Below are 20,912 nucleotides of genomic sequence, written 5' to 3'. Positions count from 1 at the left end.
CCAAAGACAGTCAGGCAAAATTAGCTACATATGCCATTCTGAACTAAGGAGAAGGGGGTAGGGGTCTGGGACTTCAAAGGGAAGGAAAGCAATTCACAGAAAGATGAAAGAGAGTAAGTGTTTGGCAAACCGATGTTTGCCGGACCACTCGGAAACAATGGGACATAGAGAGAACTTTGATCAAAACAGCCATGCTAGTTTGTGCTCCTTGACTACCATACCTAGTTCATATCATGATATAGTTATCCATGGTGACAGCTCTCCCCTTTCTTTTAGGCAGAGTGTGGAAGGGGAGGTCAAAGTTTCTGCCTGAGTCTTTTGGGCCTTGATTGTTTTCTGCTCAGCATCATCTACCTGCCAAAGTGAACCATCTTGGAGCAGCTGTCCTTGGTCTCTCTCTACAACACAAAGAAGGACGAGTGGGCACATGTTTCCTGGGACCCTTAGGATCCTGGAACTCTTTGGAGGTCTGTCTGACAAATACCTTTGACCAAGAAAACAAGTGATTTCCTGGTCAAAGAGCTCCACTTCAACTACTGGCTGGACACCTAACATCCAACTCCACCCTCCACATCCCCCAAGCCCAAGAGAATTTGTTTTGTTCCTTTTTTCTTTCAGATTTTCTAGACCTTACCACTTTCAGGAAATTCACCCTCAGGAAGCTAATTTTTACCTAATTGTTTGTTTGTTGTGTTTTTTCTTTAGGAAAGCGTGTTCTCCATTTCTGGATGAACTACATCCACAGAAAACCTTAGCTTTGCCATCTTTGACTCTTAAAATTCGGCCACACACACACAAAAAAAATTTGGCCACAAAGTTAAATTCCCTTCAGGTCTTTCTGGTGTAAAACTTCCTATAATCCTTCTCCCTAACATATACCACAGATCACTCACATGGAGGCTTTGGAGAGAAGTCCAGGCCCTTACAAATATCCTACAGAGATCCTTCTTCAGGCCTGTTTCTTCTTCTAAATTTCTCCAGCTTCTGATTCCCCTTTGCTCGCTCCTATATATTTTTATCACACTGTATGCAACTGTTGTGTCCTCTATTATGTATTGGAATAGATAAAACACCTAAACAAACATTTGATAATGGGGTGATTGTGAATGAATCCCATTCAATCTTTTCCTTTTCATTCTCATTTTTGCATTTCCTCATTTCATGGGCTTCCAGTTGAGATCTATACCTGCTCCCCGAGACTTTGCAATCTGCACCTTACCTGTACAGGTATATATCATCTCTTCATCAGGAAGTTCTTAAACACAATAAACTTCATGGCACCCAACCCAGTGAAAGCTCATTTTTCCCTTTTTCATTCAATGGTAAATATTTTTTGACTACCTACTATTTCCAGACACTGTTCTCACAAAACAAATAAAGTCTCTATCCAATGGAGCTGACGTTCTAGTGGCAGGAGACCAACAAGAAGCAAATAGATAAAACAGTAAATAATATACTCAGAAGAAAAAGGAACCAGAGTCATGGAAAAGAGTGATGGGGAAGGGTGGCTTGGCTTTTTACCAAACCTTAGCAAAAATAGTTACTTGTTGTCTTCATATTTATCAAACATCTAAGCCTTTTACTCTTTTGGCAGCAGATGTAGATGCATTGAGATCGCTGATCAACAATACCTACTTCCGCCAACCACCCCTTCAATGGGAAGAGCAATAATGCTCATCTCATGAGGATTAGACAAGATATATAATCCTCGTAAAGTACATAACGCAGCATCTGATACACAGAGCATACTAAATATAGGGTGGCCTGAAAAAAATGGACGGAACGGGGAGCTGCTATCAGCAAAGGCCATCTCATTTGCTCTAATTTTAGCTTACTCTCCATATTATTTGTGCTTTCTTTAGGCAGCTCATAGCTTTATGAGCAATTGACCCTTGAACTGAGAAGCTGCTCCCGATAAAGATCTTAGCTGAAAGTGATATGATCAACAAATGGCACAGTTTAGAGAGGAATGTAGGCTGAACTTGATAGTGGCCGGTATGTCTCACTTTCCTCCCTGGGGCTCCTCTTCACCCACAGGATCTCACTAGTCATCTGACATACAGGCAAATCTGGAACTGAGAGAGGTAAGAGTCCATGGCGCAACCTTGATCAATGGGCACAGGGCCAGTGCATAAACACACTTTACTTCTGTACTTAAGGGAGAAGAGGTAGCAGTGCATTCTACAGTTTCTCAGAGCTTTCCCCAGGATGGAGCCTCAGCAGTGACCAGCCCAACGACACATCTGTGTCTTTCCCTCTTTCCCTGTTCAATCTCCTGGTCCCAACCTAAGTCCTGCTCACTGGAATCACTTTCCAATATAATTATCTTCACAAGGCCTTCATATCAAGAAAATCTCAGGCTAAGACAGTCCTGCTATTTATGTGCTGGTCTTTCCTTTCAGATTCTATCTTTCAGTATTTATATATATAAATTACATATTTATTCATATATATATGAAATTATCCATAGTCTCTTCTCTTCTTCATGGCTCCTTCATAGGAAATTTCTTTCTTTCTTTCTTTCTTTCTTTCTTTCTTTCTTTCTTTCTTTCTTTCTTTCTTTCTTTCTTTCTTCTTTCTTTCTTTCTTTCTTTCTTTTTCTTTCTTTCTTTCTTTCTTTCTTTCTTTCTTTCTTTCTTTCTTTCTTTCTTTCTTTCTTTCTTTTTCTTTCTTTCTTCCTCCCTCCCTTCCTTCCTTCCTTCCTTCCTTCCGTCCTCTTCCTTCCTTTGTTCTTTCTCTCTCTCTCTCTCTCTTTCTTTCTTTCTTCTTTATTTCGAGTATAGTTGACATACACTGTTACACTAGTTTCAAGTGTACAACACAGTGATTCAACAACTCTATACTGTATGCTATGATCACAAGTGTAGCTCCCGTCTATCACCCTACAACACTATTACAGTACCATTGACTATATTCCCTATGTTGTGCCTTTTATCCTTGTGACTTATTCATTCCATAACTGGAAGGCTGTATCTCCTACTCTCCTTCACCCATTTTGCCCATCTCTCCATTCCTTCCCCCCTGGCAAACATCAGTTTGTTGTCTGTATTTATGGGTCTGTTTTTGCTTTTTGTTTGTTTATTTGTTTTGTTTTTTTAAATTCCACATATAAATGAAATAATACAGTATTTGTCTTTCTTTGTCTGACTTATTTCACTTAACATAATAACCTCTAGGTCCATCATTCTAGTGTGTGTGTGTGTGTGTGTGTGTGTGTGTGTGTGTGTATCTCACATCCTCCTTATTCATTCATCTATTGATGGACACAGGTTGCTTCCATATTCTGGCTATTGTAAATAATGCTGCAATAAATATAGGGGTGCATGTATCTTTTTGAATTAGTGTTTTGGTAGGTTTTTTTGAGGTAAATACCCAGTTGTGAAATTATTGGATCATATGGTAATTCAATATTTAATTTTTTGAGGGTCTTTCATACTGTCTTCCATAGAAGCTGCACCAATTTATATTCCCACCAACAGAGCATGAGGGTTCCTTTTTCTCCACATCCTCACCAACACTTGTTAGTTCTTGTCTTTTTGATTTTAGACATTCTGACATTTGTGAGCTCATATCTCATTGTGGCTTTGATTTGCATTTCCCTGATGATTAGTGAGGTTGAGCATCTTTTCATTGTCTGTTGGCCATCTGTATGTCTTCTTTGAAAAAATGTTTATTCGGATCCTCTGCCCATTTTTAAATTGGATTATTTGGGGTTTTTTGGTGTTGATTTGTGTAAGTTCTTTATATATTTTGGATATTAACCTCTTTTGGATGTATCATTTGCAAATATCTTCTCTCATTCAGTAGGCTGCCTTTTTGTTTTGTTGATGGTTTCTTTTACTGTGCAAAGCCTTTTTATTTTGGTGTAATCCAAATAGTTTATTTTTGCTTTTGTTTCCCTGACAGAGGAGACATATCCAGAAAAATGTTGCTAAGGCCACCATCCAAGAGATTACTACCTATGTTTTCTTCTAGGAGTTTTATGGTTTCAGGTCTCACATTTAGGTCTTTAATTCATTTGGAGTGTATTTTTGTATGTGGTGTAAGAAAGTGGTCCGGTTGCATTCTTTTGCTTGTAGCTGTTCAGTTTTACCGACACCATTTGCTGAAGAGGCTGCCTTTTCCCCCCTGTATATTCTTGCCTCCTTTGTCTTAGACTAATTGACCATATAAGTGTGGGTTTAGTTCTGGGCTGTTTATTCTCTTCTATTGATCCATGTGTCTATTTTTGTGCCAGTACCATATTATTTTGATTACTACAGCTTTGTAGTATAGTTTGAAATCTGGAATTGTGATACTTTCAGCTTTGTTCTTCTCTTTCAAGATTGCTTTGGCTATTCAGGGTCTTTTGTGGTTCCATACAAATTTTAGTTTTATTTGTTCTAGTTCTGCGAAAAATGCTGTTGGTATTTTGATAGGGATTACATTGAATCTATAGATTGCTTTGGGTAGTGTGGACATTTTAACTCAATATAGGAAGTTTCAATCATCAGATTATCCCAGAGTTTCTCTACCAAGGACCTCTTAGACTGCTCTTTCAGTATATATTTGGCTCTAGATTGGCCATGCTGATTATAACTGTTTCTGTATATGTAAGCAAAATCCAGAGATCACATCACTTGTTACAGAATTTCTCTTTGATTCACAAAGTTTACATTGCCACCTCTAGAGCTGGTGGACACAAGATCTTAAATTTTTTGCATTGGAAAACTGTCATTTGGAGGGTTACAATGAACTGTCATTTTGAAGATTGTATTTTTAGGGTGCAGATTGTCCTTTAATTCTGGAAGCAACATTTTGATGAACCTTGTGGTAATGTTAATGCATCTACCACTCCCTGATTCCCATTTTATTCATATATATATGTATATATGCAAATGCTTCAGACTGAAATGTTAAATATTCTGTTTTGGAATAAAAATTGAATATAAGTAGCAAATTATCGACCTGCAACATTAATTCCCCTCCCCCCCCAAATGTAGATCTAAGCTGTTTTATAACTAAATGTTTTTATTTGCCTTTGGAAAGGAGCAGAGAGATGACAGCCTAGAGAAGCAACAAGATGGCAAGGCATGACCAGCAGAAGAGGAGTATTGTTCCAGAGCCAGAGAATATAAAATTGCCTGGCTAGATGGGGAGAATTTGGGGAACAGTTTTTTTAGGGGTTCCCAAGAATTACTTGAGGGGGAAAACCTAATGAAATACTGGACTCCTTGATGGCAGTAGAATAGAGACTTAGACTACTATTATTTGGGCATTAATAACTTCTGAAGACTGGAGAAGATGGGGACATTTTTTAAAATTTAAATTCAATTAAGCCAACGTATTTCACTCAGCATAATCCCCTCCAGTTCGACCTGTGTCAATGTAAATTGTAAGATTCATCCTTTCTGATGGCTGAGTAGTATTCCATTGTATATATGGACCACATCTTCTTTATCCATTCCTCTGTCGATGGGCATCTTGGCTCCTTCCACAGTTTGACTATGTGGACATTGCTGCTATGAACATTGGGGTGCAGGTGCCCCTTTGGATCACTACGTTGTAGAAGATGGGAACATTTTAATCACACATAATTCCTGATACTTTTGCACATCTCTCTCCTCAACCCCTTTCTTACTTTCTTTTAAAAAAGATTTAATTTATTTAAACTAAACAAAAACAAAAACATTTTACCCATCTCTTCCATCCCTCAACCCCCACTTCTGGGGGGTTATAAATATATATATTTACATTCCACATATAAGAGAGATCTTACAGCATTTGTCTTCCTTTGTCTAATTTATTTCATTTAGCATAATGCCCTTGAGGTCCATCCATTCATATTGTATTTATGACTAAGTACCTGTGACTGCTTTTGCATTACAATAGCCAGGGTCTTTGCAACAGAGACCATAGGGCCCACTAAGCCTAAAATCTTCACTATCTGGCCCCTTAAGGAAAAAGTTTTCTGTCCTTGCTCTAGATCTAAGTTTAGAAGACATATAAGAGACAGAGGAACATGTTTGAGTAACACCATGGAGATGTAATCAGCAAAATTCAAAATGTGGAAAACTCTATAAGACAAACAACTTAATTTCTTTAACAAATAAATGCTAGTAAAAGAATTTTTTTTAAAAGAGTGAGAGAGGGAAACTTTAAGAGACACATCAACTTAATGCAATGTGTAGGCCTTTAAGAAAAATCCTGATTCAAAAGTCAACTTAAAAATATGTATGAACAGGGCATCTGGGTGGCTCAGTCAGTTAAGTGTCCAGCTCTTGATTTCAGCTCAGGTCATGATCTCAGGGTTGTGAGATCGAGCCCTGTGTCAGGCTCCATGCTTGTGCCTGCTTAAGATTCTTTCTCTCCTCTCCCTCTGCCCTTCCTCTGCTCACACACTCTCTCTCTTAAAAAAAAAAAAAAGTGTAAATATATGTATGAACAATCAAAGATGTTTAGTATTGACTGAATTTTGATAGTATTAGAGAATTACTGTTAATGGTTCAGTTGTAATAACAGCACTGTTTTTATGTTATTCTTTTAAAGAGTCCTCGCTGTTATGGGGTGGGGAGGGTAAGAAAAGTGGGTATATGCAAAGTAACAATGGCCAACGAAAGGACAGCTAATTTCTGGTACACAAATCACACTAAATAAAGGGCATTTATTTAGTAGGCTATAGTTACTTATATAATATTATAGTTACCTATAACATATGGGTAAATGGGAGTTCATTAACTTAGTCTCCTACTTTTGTATGTTTTTGATATTTTTCTTAATATAAACTTTTACAAGTACAAACATTTTAGAAGAAATTATAAAAATGTATTGAGCGACATTAAGAAAGACATTAAGAAGACCAAAAAGAAGAGGTAGACTATGTTTATAGTTGAAAGACTCAATATTGCAAAACTGTCAGTTCTCCCCCAATTGAGTCCCAGTAGGGCTCACCTCAGGTTTGTCAGCATCCCAGTGGGGTTTCCTGTCCCAGGTAGCAATTCCCTGCTAATTAGTCTTATCCTCTAAACTGGAAGAGCTCTGTCTCAGGCAACCCAGACAACTTCTTCACCATCCTGCAATCCCACACTCTCCAGTGAGGTTTGAAATCCAGCCTTGGGTCCACATTTGCTTGTCCCTTAGATACTCTCCTTCAGCCCTAGGGTCTTTTGAGTTCTTTTTTATGGACTTTTGGTAGCTAATTCCCTATAAATAGTTAATAATTTTTTGTATTTAACAATAATCCAAATTGCTGTGTGGTTTGTTGTCTTCTGAGTGGACCTGACTGAAACACTAGTAGAACTGAAGTTGTATAACATGTAGGACCCAACAATTGTGTGTGTGTGTGTGTGTGTGTGAGAGAGAGAGAGATACAGACAGACAGAGGCAGAGAGAGAGAGAGAGGAACTTGCACATGTATGATAAAGTAGAAATACAAGAATATTCACAGCAGGGTTGTTCAGCATAATCTAAAACGGAAAATAAATCCAATAATCTGTCAGTAGGAGACAGACTAGCTGCAGTATGTGAAAGAAAGAGAGGAGTCAAGGATATTGCCAAGATTTCTAAACTGAACAACTGGAAGATGAGAGCTGCCATTCCCTGAGATAGGGAAGTCTGCAAGAGGAGCAGGTTTTGACATTTGGAGATAATATCAGAAGCCAGTTTTATACATATTAAGTTTGAGATGCATGTTAGGCATTCAAATGGAGGTGTCAAGTAGGCAGTTGGATACGCAAGTCTGGATGACCCTGCCTGGGTTATGGTTGAAATTATATGTTTGCAGGTCCTCAGCATTCGGAGTCCTTACAATCAAGGGATTGGGTAATGCCACCAAATGAGTGAGCGTGGATAGGAAAGAGAAGAGGGCAAAGGACTGAGCTTTGGGATAGTCTTCTTGGATGACTGCCATTATCTCCTCACTCCACCTGCTTTGGTGGTCATTCCCACCCTCCATTCCCATCCCCAAAAGGTCATCTTCTCTTACCATCCAGAGTGATCTTCTAAAAGCATGATTCAGGTTATATGACTCTACTGTCTGAGCCTCTTCAGTGGCTTCCTGTTGCTTGCAGACTAAAGTCCAAACTCCTCACCAAGAAGATCTGGCTCCTCCCCTTGCCTCTACCTTCCTTGACTCTTTCTTTCCCTGTTCTCTACAGACAGTTCCTTCTGCTATGTAGTGCTATTTATTCCTCAAATACATGGATCTTTCTCAGGGCATTTGTGCTAGCTGTTCCTTCAGCCTGGATGGGGAACCTCATCTTTGCAGGGCTTCTTTGCTCCTTCTCTTAATTCAAATTTCAACTCGAAATGCCATTTCTTCATAGAATCCCTTTCCTGAGCACACTCTTTAAAGTAATTGTCCACTAGCCACTTGAACAGGTCACTCAATAGCACTTTTTCATGGCACTGATATATGACATTATCTTATTTATTGGCATATTGTCTGTCTCCCGTACTAGAATCTCAGCTCCCCCATGGCAGTGACATGGTCTTGTTTACTATTGTGTATTCCCAAAACCTTGAACAGCAATGCTACTTGGTAGACAGTCAATAAATATATGTTGAATAAATAAATGCATGACTTAGAGGATTTTGCATCCTTCTTAACATCCTTTTTAGCTTCCAAATTTAAGGAGAGAAGCCTGCACAGCCATTTTTTCTTTGTCCAGGCTTCATCTTTCTTCATGTCCTTTTACTTCTTCACCAGCTCCCCCATGGTCACAAAAGCCCAACGGTGCTGTAAAAATATTAGAAAGAATACTTTATTCTGAAGCCTATGAATGAGAGGATTGTGTAAAGAAGTTACTCTAATCTAAACGTCTCTACACAGTGGAATGCAGCTGGTGACTCCAAAGGGTGACTGACCCGCCTCCAGAGCAGCCACGCCCTTGGAGGTCTGTGGAGGGGCCAGGCCAGGTCTGGAACTGGTTGAGTGCAGTCATGGAGGTGGCTCTGGAACAGTTCTTCATCTTCGTAGGGCTGCTGGTGTGCCTGGTGTACCTGGTGAAGTGTGTGAGATTCTCCAGATATATTTTCCGGCACTTCTGGAAAGTTTTGCCAAAGTCTTTCTTGAAGTCAATGGGACAATGGGCAGGTAAAGACAGCTTTCCATCTCTTGTTTCTTGTTATGTCTTATTATCATGTATATCTCAAAATATAAATTGCATTTTTTCCTTTTGAGAGCAAAGATGTAATTCTTTTGGGTGACTTTTATTTGGGTGTCTAGAAAGCATGAGTGAAACTGGAATTGTCTAAAAGAGAAGATGTGGGGCATGAGAAGAATTAAGTGGAAGAATGCCACCCAATTCTTGCCTCTGTGCTTGTCCCCTCATCCTTATTAGTTGGGTTTTCTCCTTTTTGGAGTTTCTGGTGACACAAATAATAAGTACTGCAGAAATTTCCGCATCCTTTTCTCCAGATTTTTGAAGGCGCAGGGTACCGCCATTTTGTGGAAGGGTGTTTCAAAATTCAGAAGTACAAATAATTTTACTTCACTTTATTTAAAAAAATTTCTCTGAGCCCTTTCATGAAGTGAGGGTATTACAAAATCAAGGTAACAAAGGTCCCTATAGGAAGACATGTTCAAGATGGTAGTCTGGTTTGTGTCCCAAGTAGATTAATCACTGCCTACAAAAGAATGGGATTTATCTTCTGGAACTACCACGCAGAATTTCAGCCTGATGACTGGGTTTAAGGTGAAAAACATGAGGCTATGGTTTCAGCATCTCTTTGAATGAAGTGCTAAGGTTACATGAAGAAATCCAAGGAATCCAGTGACTTAAAAAAACAACCCAAAGAATTTAAACAGCTTTAAAGGTACCATGTGCGGCTAAATAGGAGAGATTATAAACAACCTTATAGGGCTTCCAGGTAAAATATAGGATACTGAGTTAAATTTGAATTTTGGATAAATAAGGAATAATTTTTTAGTATATGACATCCCAAATATTATGCAGGACATACTTATACTAAAAAATTATTTGCTGTTTACTTGAAACTCAAATTGAGCTGGGCATGCTGTATCTTTACTTGCTAAAGCTGGTAACTGTACAACCTTAGTAGCAGATATAAAACAATTGCCATATGGAAGTTGCTTGGAATGAAAAATGTGTTTTTTGAGATTAAGAATTCCTCATATAAGTGAGGTCATATGATACATGTCTTTCTCTGATTGACTTATTTTGCTCAGCATAACACCCTCCAGTTCCATCCACTTTGTTGCAAATAGGAGGGATGGGGTGCCTGGGTGATAGACACTGGGGAGGGTATGTGCTATGGTGAGCGCGGTGAATTGTGCAAGACTGTTGAATCACAGATCTGTACCTCTGAAACAAATAATACATTATATGTTAAAAAAAAAAAAAGAAGAAGATAGCAGGAGGGGAAGAATGAAGGGGGGAAAATCGGAGGGGGAGATGAACCATGAGAGACGATGGACTCTGAAAAACAAACGGAGGGTTCTAGAGGGCAGGGGGGTGGGGGGATGGGTTAATCTGGTGATGGGTGTTAAAGAGGGCACGTACTGCATGGACCACTGCGTGTTATGCACAAACAATGAATCATGGAACACTACATCAAAAACTAATGATGTAATGTATGGTGATTAACATAACAATACAAAATTAAAAAAAAAAAGAAAAATGTGTTTTTAACTGTTGCATGTTACGTTTGAAGTGTGTGTGTGTGTCTGTGAACACTCTTTCACTCTTGGGGAAGTATCTCCAGAAAACTTGCCAAATAGCTTGAACTTGAGTGCTCTGGATCCAAATACCCTGCTCCACACAGATCCAAATGCCCACACACTTGGCAGGGGGTGGGGTGGTTCTTAAAACTCTGTACAAGGGCTGCTCATCAGTGTAAGGCAAAGCCCTTCTGAAAACACACACTCCAAAAGAAGTTCACATGGGGCCAGAGACAAGAGTATTTGTTGACTCACATTAAAAAAACATAATCTTAACCTATTATTTGAGTCAATATTGAATAGAATTATCACTAGCAAGATTAAAATGTCTTTGAGCATAGGCAGATCTCTGGGAGAGCATATATTTCTGGTGGAGAGCCAGAAGAAAATCCAATTACTAAAGATGAAATTGTTTAACTCCTCAGAACTCTGTGGTTGATTAGGAAATTATGTCACTGGTGTATCTTTATAGAATTGTAGCCCCCAAATCAGATAGCCGGGTTTCAAACCCTGTTGTTGTCATCATTTTTAGCAATGTGACCTTGATTGAGTTACTAACTTTCTCTCCCTCAGCTTCCTCCTCTATAAACTAAGGAAAACAATGGTCCCTGCATTATAAACTTGCTTTGAATATTAAATGAGATGATGCATCTAAAACACCTGAAACAGTACATGGCAGAAAGTAAGCACTCAATAAAAACCAGCCATTTATTGATGTTATTATCTTAACTATAGTACAGACCCTATACTGGGTGATTTGGAAGATTCCCATAAGGGAGGGGAAGGTGAGGCAGAAGATAACCCTGAGCATAGCACCTGTACCAAGAGGAACAGATAATATGCCTGGATTCACCTAGAAGGCCCCAGGTGAACAAATAAAACTATCAGCCATTATGAAAATGAGAGTGCTCTGGGGCACTTAGGTGGCTCAGTAGGTTAAGTGTCTGACTCTTGATTTCAGCTCAGGTCATGATCTCAGGGTCATGAGATCAAGCAGCAAGTTGGATTCCGTGCTCAGCGTGAAGGCTGCTTGTCCCTCTCCTGCTCCTCCCCACCAACCCCCCACTCACACTCTTTCTCTCTCTCAAATAAATAAATAAAATCTTAAAAAAAAAAAAAAAAGAAAATGAGAACACTCTGCCAATGTGTTTCTGGAAGCTTGTACAGCTTGGCTCTTACTCTCTAATAAGCTAAATGTATGTTTTATTCACACTTGGAAAGTATACCCTCTGATTGTTGTTCAAAGGTAAATTGCAGATACATAAATACTTAACTGTAATATAATTTCAAATTGTGACATTCACTCGAATGAAGTTTACCCTAGAACTCAGTCATAAAATATGTGTGTTAATGTTGGATATAAAAGGACTCGGTCAATCTGATCATTACAGGTTAATCAATAGATACCCTGACTGCAGATTCTTCAGGTCCCTTTATTTCATTATATCACTTTTTGGCATTTCTGTGTTTTCCTCTTTGTTAAGTTCCTTATCTCCCATGGACTTTGAGTGCTGCTGTCCTGTGGGGGTGGCATGGGAAGAGGGAAACACTTGACTTTTAGGAAGAATCTTGAAATGTCCTTACCGTGAGAGTTGAGTGTGTAGGTAGAGAGATAATAGGGTACACCGTTTGGGGTCTGAATGAAATGTTCCCTGGCTGAGGTTCTTTGTTTCCTTTTGGAGGCTATCTTCCACAACCTTACCAACCCCTCCAAAAAAAAAAAAAAAGAAAAAGAAAAAACCAGACCAAAAGCTTCATGTGGAACATGTAATGAGGGGAGTCAGGGCTGGAAGCTCCAGAGTTGAGTGGAGTAGGGCTGTAGAGCAGAAGGGCACTGCTTTGAAATACTGTGTCCTAGGCAGTAAGCCTGCAAAAAAATGTAGCTGGTGTGAAAGAGCACTTTAAAGATTAAGTCTGTCCTTTAAAACCATCTCTGCTTTTTGCAGTGATCACTGGAGCAGGAGATGGGATTGGAAAAGCTTATTCATTTGAGGTAAGTTTCGTTCTTTGAGAATTTCTCCCCCCTTGTATTGAACACACCGTGATCACATGACAGGCACCCCCAACACTATGCTTCTGGTTATGAAAGCCACAGACATGAATTTATGAAGGCAAATATTTTCTATGAAAAAGAAAACTTAAAAATCATAATCTCACTCTCTGGATATCTTTTAAAAAAACACAGTGATATTCAGAGGTGCCAGGATCATCCCATAGGAGTTGTTTTAGGAATTTATGGGGACATTGTTATTTTCTAGTGTAATTGTACCATAAAAGTTCATATGTTTAAATACAATTAAAACTATAAACCACTTTTTATTTATTCTTACATTATAGGTAGGGTATATATTGATTTTTAAAAAATTATTTGTGTAGGCAGGACATATTACCTATGACCATCATTTCAAGAAGATTAATGGGCATTATAAAATATTATGTAAAGGGGCGCCTGGGTGGCTCAGTCGTTAAGCGTCTGCCTTCGGCTCAGGTCATGATCCCAGGGTCCTGGGATCGAGCCCCACATCGGGCTCCCTGCTCCGCGGGAAGCCTGCTTCTCCCTCTCCCACACCCCTGCTTGTGTTCCTTCTCTCGCTGTGTCTCTCTCTGTCAAATAAATAAATAAATAAAATCTTTAAAAAAATATTACATAAAGAGAGGATATGATAGGGCTGAGAGTCACTGGAATTCAATTAGTGTCTCTGAGTATTTCCTTCCAGGCTTTGTGTTTATCTGCAGATAGATAGATATATGGGTAGTTATAGTTTTTAAAAATGCCCTTATAGTATATGTAGTTTTGTATGTTGCCATTGCTGTTATGATGATTATTCTTACAAATTCCGCATTTTCATTCATGAAATATTGTGTCCTGGAATTCCTATTATTTTATTTCTTCATCCTGCCCTATTACACTGACCTCTAGAATCACGTAAAAGACAACAAAAGAAATAGAATCCTTGAAATTACAAAAGGAGGAAAAAATCAATAATGCTTAAAAATATAATGAGAAGCACTTCAGTTATAAAAACTGCATTCAACGACAGGCAGGACCCATGCATCCTCTTGTCCCCAAAGGCCTGAGTCATGATAGACACCAAAACATCTTGTGTGAAGTGGACAGTGCAAGGTATATCAGCGGCACTGTTTCAGGTCTGTCCCCCAACTTCCAAGGATACTTTCTTTGGTATGGACATTCTGCTTCAACTCTTTTTTGGGCTAAAGAGTTCTTTGCTCTTACCCTAATTTGTATATAGCAACTCTCTGATGACTGGTAGTGCCCAACACTCAGAAGACAGGTGGTCATATTTGAGTGTGGAGGTTAGGGAGACCACTCAGCAACCACTTTCCAAAGCCTTGTGTCTTCCTCACCCAAAAATCAGAAGGAAAGCTTTTCCAGCTATTTGCATTAGAACTATATCACCTTTTATATAACTATTTTCCACCTTAGACCAGGTTTCTGGAGAGGGCCTAACCCCTCATCCAAAAGATCCATGGCCTTACCTCTTTCTTAGTTCTCTGGATTGCCTTGAAATCCAGGTTCTTTCTTCATGATTTTCCAGATTCTTTCTTCAAAGTCATGCTGACCTGACCTACTAATGGTCCCCCTTGGTGGTTTAAGACTCGGACACTTTTCTTTCTACTTAGAGGAGACCATGTGAAAACTTAGCCATTCATTTCTTTACTGTTTCCAAAAGCAATGGCCTGGGGGTCAGGAACTGTGGGTTCCTGTCCTCGCTCTAGCACTAACTGTCTGGAGATTTTGGACAAGTTGCCCATCCTCTCTAGGCTTTTGTGTCTTTACCAGGGCAAAACGTACCTCCCAACTTCTAAGTTGTTTCTGTTCTAACTAATTCTTGCTTTGCTCTTTCTTGTAGAATCTTTTTCTTCATTTCCTGTTGTTCTTTTCTAAGTCTGTGTTAAACAGTTTTCTGGGTTCCTTACTTCTCCTTCATTCAGGCTCTTCGCCTTCCAGAGAGCCTGTTCTGGTCTGCTTGCTAACTGCTTCTCCAAGAAAAGCAGTTCAGAGTGAGATGCTGCAGATCGACTGACCTAAGGGTTAAGAGCCCCAGGTTGGGAATCAATCAGACATCTGTGCGTTCAAACCCTGCTTCATGTGCTTACTGCAGAATTCCCACATCAATAAACTGGAGGCCCTGGTAATCCCACTGCAGCTTTTGTAAAGGTTTAATGGGATGAGGTGGGCAAAATGCTTTGCCTAGAGTAAGCTCTCCAAGGTTAGCCTATTATTACTGGATGTTTAAACTGTTCTTCCTTTCCTAGATACTGTGTTTTTTGAGAGGGACAATGTATTGTACTTACCCATATTTGTATTCTTCCCTTTATTCTTTCTTTCCCCCTGATATTCCAAGTTTTGTTCTTTTGTCATATCCTTTCTGTTTAGAGAACTACCTCTAGCTATTTTTTAGAGTAAGTCTCTTTGTTTTCCTTCATCAGAGAATGTCTCGATTTCCCCTTCATTCCTGAAGGATAATTTTGCTGGGTATAGGATTTAGCACTGACAGTCCTTTGCTTTCAGCACTTGCAAAATGTTGTGTGGTTTTCTCTCTCACTGCTTTCAGGACTTTTCCCCTTGACTTTAGTTTTCTTTTTTAAAGATTTTATTTATTTATTTGACAGAGAGGGAGATAGCGAGAGCAGGAACACAGGCAGGGGGAATGGGAGAGGGAGAAGCAGGCTTCTTGCCGAGCAGGGAGCCCAATGTGGGACTCGATCCCAGGACCCTGGGATCATGACCTGAGCCGAAGGCAGACGCTTAACGACTGAGCCACCCAGGCGCCCTTGACTTTAGTTTTCTTAGTTATGATGTTTCTTGGAGTGGATTTCTTTAGGTTTATCTTGTTTGAGGTTTGCTCAGCCTCTTGAATTCTTTCATTATTCATTGAATACTTTTTCTGCCCAGCCTTCTTTTCTTTTTCTGGGACTCCAATCACATGGATGTTAGATCTTCCTTATAGTCTAATGGGTTTCTGAAATGCTGTTCATTTTCTTCATTGTATTTTTTTCTGTTGTTTAGAGTGGGTAATTTCTATTTTTTTATCTTTAAATCCACTGATTCTTTCCTTGGTCCCCTCCATTCTGCTACTGAGCCCATCCATTGAGTTTTTAATTCATTTATTTTATTTTCAGCCCTAAAGTTTCCATTTGGTTCTTCTTTATATCTTCTATTTCTTACTGAAACTTTCTCTTTTTGCATTTGTTTAAAAAATGTTTGTAATTGCTTGTCAAAGCATTCTTAGGATGGCTGTTTTAGAATCCTAGTCCAAAGGATGCCTGGGTGGCTTGGTCGGTTAAGTGTCTGCCTTCGGCTCAGGTCATGATCCCAGAGTTCTGGGATTGAGTCCCGCATCAGGCTCCTTGCTCAGCGGGGAGCCTGCTTCTCCCTCTGCCAAAGAAATAAATAAAATCTTAAAAAAATAATAAAAAATAAAATCCTAGTCCAAGAAGCCTAACATCTGTGTCATCTTAATGTGGCCATCTATTGAATGTTTTTATCTCACTCAAATTGAGATCTTCCTGCTTCTTGGTACGATGAGTGACTTTTGAATTGTAGTCATTTTTAGTTTTCTGTTATGAGACTCTGGATCTTATTTAAATCTCTTTTGGGTCTGTACCAACACTGCTTCAGCGGAGGGAGGAGGGGGTGCCAGCTTGTTCCTACCAGGTAAGGTAGAAGCCCAGGCTTTCTACTTGGCCTCCGTTACAGGGGTGGGGGGGGATGCTGCCTCCTTGTTACTGCTGGGTGGGGGTGGGAGTGCTGGCTCCCTACTGGGCCACTCAGGGTGGGAGAGGCAAGAGTGCTTCCTTACTGCTCCCCGGGAGGCTGCCAGTGGTATTTGGAGGAGGTGGCCTCACCACCACTTGGGTGGTAGTGAAAGTCCTGACTCTCCACTAGGCTTCCTCTTTTATCATTGCAGGGGTAGGGTGAAGGGAGGGAAGGGAAAGGTTGCCTTGGCACTGCCAGGTGGAAGTAGGAGTTGAGGTGTGCTGACATGGGAGGGGGTGGCTGGGATGGATGTTCTACCTCCCCACTCAGCCTTCCCTGATGCCAACCTGGCCGGGGGGGGGGGGGGGGTCTCACCAGTGTGGAAGTCTCAGCTCCTGACTCAGCCTTTGGGGGTGGGGGTGGGGGTGGGTGGGACCATGGGGTGTTTGGTTTTTTGTTTGTTTGTTTGTTTGTTTTTGAGCTGTTTACCTGGAGTAAAGCAGTTCTTTTCTAAAGTTTGCTGCCTTGCTAGGCTGTCTCTTTTCTGGTCCTTTGGTTAGAGAGAGCAGGCTTTTGTTGGGACTTCTTAGGTCTGTACCTGTGGTGTTTCTGAATTGCCAGCTTTTCCACCAATAAGTCTGGGATATATGAGACAAAAAGAAAACCCAGGAACTCACCACTGTGCTGTTTCTTGGGTCTTGAGGCCCCTTGCTCATCTTCTCCCTATCTTTTAGAGTCATTTGATCTTTATGTATTATGTCCAGGTTGCACAATTAAGTTGCATATCATGGTAGGAATGGGGAAAAGTACTTCTCCATCTTTCTGGGGGCCTATTCTATATTGCATTTTAGCTTAATCTGTATTTATATTTAGTGTGGGAAGAGAGGCTTTGCCTCCTGCTAAGGGAATTTCAAGTAGTACTGGAAGAAGGTGGAAAACAATTGTGGTGAGGGACGGGCTGGGGGAGGAAGCACCAGACGGGTCCACTATTCCCTCCCTCTGAGGCCTCTGCTTTCACACCAGTTTTGCTCCTTTAGCACCTGAATTTCTTTTATTCACTGCCATACAGAGGAGGCCTTGTTTTCCCTGGCGTTCCTACCACCTGTTACAGATTAGCAGCAACAAGCACCTTCCCTGAGGCAGGCCCTAACATAAAGAAGGGAACAGCGCACATTCATCTCTGCCGCAGCCCTTCTGTAGGACGGTGCCACAGTGCATTCTGGGAAAGGGAGGGCTTGTGCCCCGCAACTCCCTGAAGGAAAAGAGGCAAAACCTGTGTATGGAGCCTGTCAGCTGGGACATTCTAGAAATAAAATTGAGCCCTGCTTAAGTGGACAAAGGGAACAATCCTAGCCCAGACAAGTGTTTTCCGTGCCCCCCTCCTGGCCCAGACTGCTTCACATAGAAACTTTAAAATGTCTGCGGCTCTTGAGAGGAATGGCACGACTCAGGAGAGGCTGGAAGCCCACCAGGAAGCAAACATCCTTCGCGCTGAAAATGCAAATTGCTTTCCATTTAATGGACAATCTTCTCTTCAGGAGGCTGATGAAGTGAATTGTGAGACAAAGGTGCTTAATTCTTTGGCCGCCATTTTGATGGATTCCAAGGCTCAAAATGAGGGTTTGGAGGTGCGTGTGGGGAGTGTTTTCCATAGGGGGAGAGAGAGAAAACTCTGCGATATCACTGGCAGGGTCAGTCATTTTTTTTTTAAACATTTTATTTATTTATTTTGATAGACACAGCAAGAGAGGGAACACAAGCAGGGGGAGCGGGAGCGGGAGAAGCAGGCTTCGCGCGGAGCAGGGAGCCCGATGTGGGGCTCGATCCCAGGATTCTGGGATCATGACCTGAGCTGAAGGCAGACGCTTAACGCCTGAGCCACGCAGGTGCCCCAGGGTCAGTCTTGAAATGGGACAGTCCTGGTTTTTTATTTTTTAATCTTTTAATCTTCCATTTATTTTTAAAAATTTAAGTGGACTTAATTTTTTTAGAACAGTTTAAGGTTGACCACAAAATTGAGTGGAAGGTACAGAGAGTTCCCATATCCCCTCTATCCCCAAACATGTGTAGCCACACACTACTGACATCCCCCACTAGAGTGACCTTTGTTAGGATGGATGAACCTCCACTCACACTTCATTACCACCCAGAGCCCATAGTTTACTTCAGGGTTCACTCTTCTTGGCTTGATTTTTCTGTGGTGGTTGTTTTTTTTAGAGGAAAGCACAAGACATGCACAGCTGAAGATGTTTTTGTTTTAGAGAACCTTCTTCCGCTTTCCCCTCCTTTGCTCAGTCTGGCCAGAATTTAGCTTTATCTAGAGTCACTCAAAATCGACATCATAGTCTTTGAGAGATTTTCTGTGGTTTTTAGGACCTTTTAAATAATAGCTGTGTTCCAGCCGAACTATCAGTAAATACACTTTTTTGTATGTCATGTTTAAATGTCGTAGGATATTGACTATTGAAAGGGAACAACAGATGTAGAGGATCACCCTTAATTATCTTTTTTTGTATATCTGGATATTGATTGACTATTTTTTATAAAGTGAAACCTCACTGTAGAGATTCTAGGCCAGAGGTTGGGCTTGTGATGATCTTTTATGGCTGAAGATCACCAGTTAGAGTGAATGTAAATTTATTTTAAAATACTTCAGCTGAAATGATGATGATAGCATGTGGGTCAGTTTTCTATTTTACACAGCTTCTTGAGATTTAACTCACAATCCATAAAATCTACCTGTTTTAAGTATATAATTAAAGGATTTTTAGTAACTTAACCAAGTGTTCATCCTCATCACCATCCAGTTGTAGAACATTTCCATCACCCTAATAAGATTCTAATAAGATCCCTCATGCCTGGTTACAATTAATTCCCTATTCCTATCCCAGCCCTGGGCTGCCATTGATCTTTTTGAACATTTTGTACAAATGCTACCACACAATATGTAGTCCTTTTTGACTGGCTTCTTTCACTTAGCATGTTTTTGAGGTTCATCAGTATTGTAGTATGTGTCGGCCGTGTTTCCCTTTTTATTGCAGAATAATATATCATTGTATGGATATACCCAATTTATTTACTTACCAGTTGATGAATGCTTAGTTTGTTCCCATTTTTTGGCTATATCGATCTTTCTCAACTTATAATGGGGTTACATCCCTATAAACCCATTGTAAGTTGAAAATATCACAAGTAGAAAATGCACTTAACATCCCTAAACTACTGAACATCATGGCTTACCCTAGCCTACCTTAACTGTGCTCAGAACACTTACATTAGCTTATAGTTGGGCAAAATCACCTAACGCAAAGCCTATTTTATAATAAAGTATTGACTGCGTCATGTAATTTATGGAATGCTGTACTGAAAGTGAAAAACGGAATGGTTGTGTGAGTGCAGAATGGTTGTCAGTGTTATGGGCCCCTCACCCTCATGATCGCTGGCTGATGGGAGCTGTGGTGGCTGCCGCCTAGCATCATGAGAGAGGATCATACTGCATATCACTAGCCCTGGAAAAGATCAAAATTCAGAGTATGGTTTCTACTGAATGTGTATCCCTTTCGCGCCATTGTGAGGTCGGTAAATCCGAAATCAAATCATCCTAAGTCAGGGACCATCTGTATAATAATGCTGCTGTGAGCATTCATATGCAAGTTTTGGTGTGAATATACACTTCCCTTTTTCTTGGGTAGATTACCTAGGAGTGGAATTGCTGGGTCGTATGGTAAATTTCTGTTTAAGTTAGGTGAGTCTTAGTCCACATTTCTGCAGTGGTTGGTTATCAGTTAAAGCTAACGCCCAGAGGTGGTGTGTGTTGGGTTTCTTCTTGCCCGTCCAGATCTACTCTCTGTCCTTCCTCATCCTGCTCTGTGCCCCAGGAGGCTGACCTGCCCCAACAGGCTCAGCTGGACTCTGGTTTCAGCTGGGTTTGACCAGTGGGAGACTCTGGCAACAGATGAGGCGGGAGGAGAGCGGGGTTCTTTTCCAGTTGTCTCCCTGCGGGTCTAGGGTCCTGGCTGTGTCCTTGTGCTGCAGGTATAACTCTGTCAGGCGGCCCTTTGCACATAGCTGCCTTCTCCAGTTCTGGCCACTGTTCATTCCCCAGCCCTTTGGGGCACACAGGTGACAGAGGCTCTGCTGTTATTAGCCCCAGAGTATTGTCGTTTCCTTACACCATACCCATACATTGTAAAAACATCCTTTTATTAAACTCTCCTCAAGTTACCCAACTAGGCTGTGCTATCTGTTTCTAGCCAGGACCCTGGCTAAATCCAGTGTTCAGTTAATTTTTAAAGATGCTAAATCAGAGTTCATCAACCTTTATGCTTCAGTTAACTGGACTTTCATTAGACGGTCTTCCCTTAGCCTAACAGATGTTATAAATAATTTCCTGAAGAAATGCAGTTCAAGATATGTGGATTGGCTAGAAATCTTGTACAGTCACTTCCACCCTTGTAGGAACAAAAATGTCAGATCTGTGAGTGCAGCAGAGTAGGCCCTTGGCCTTGAGCTGATTTAGTCTCTTTAGTC

The 20,912-nt window shown here is 40.5% G+C and overlaps 1 protein-coding gene across 1 annotated transcript in view; it reads left to right on the top strand.

Annotated features, from left to right (window-relative positions):
* The first annotated feature begins 8,919 nt into the window (after positions 1-8,919).
* The window catches only part of HSD17B3 (hydroxysteroid 17-beta dehydrogenase 3), a 40,373-nt gene continuing 28,380 nt past the window's right edge, over positions 8,920-20,912 (top strand). The window contains exons 1-2 of the mRNA XM_036084770.2: positions 8,920-9,073; positions 12,607-12,653. Of these exons, the coding sequence (XP_035940663.1) occupies positions 8,920-9,073; positions 12,607-12,653 (201 nt within the window). The remainder of the gene's footprint in view (positions 9,074-12,606; positions 12,654-20,912) is intronic.

Source organism: Halichoerus grypus, chromosome 14 (genome assembly GCF_964656455.1).
Source record: "Halichoerus grypus chromosome 14, mHalGry1.hap1.1, whole genome shotgun sequence".
Taxonomy (NCBI): Eukaryota; Metazoa; Chordata; class Mammalia; order Carnivora; family Phocidae; genus Halichoerus; species Halichoerus grypus.
Note: the sequence above shows the minus strand (reverse complement) of the source record. Positions and strands in the feature narration are given on the sequence as shown.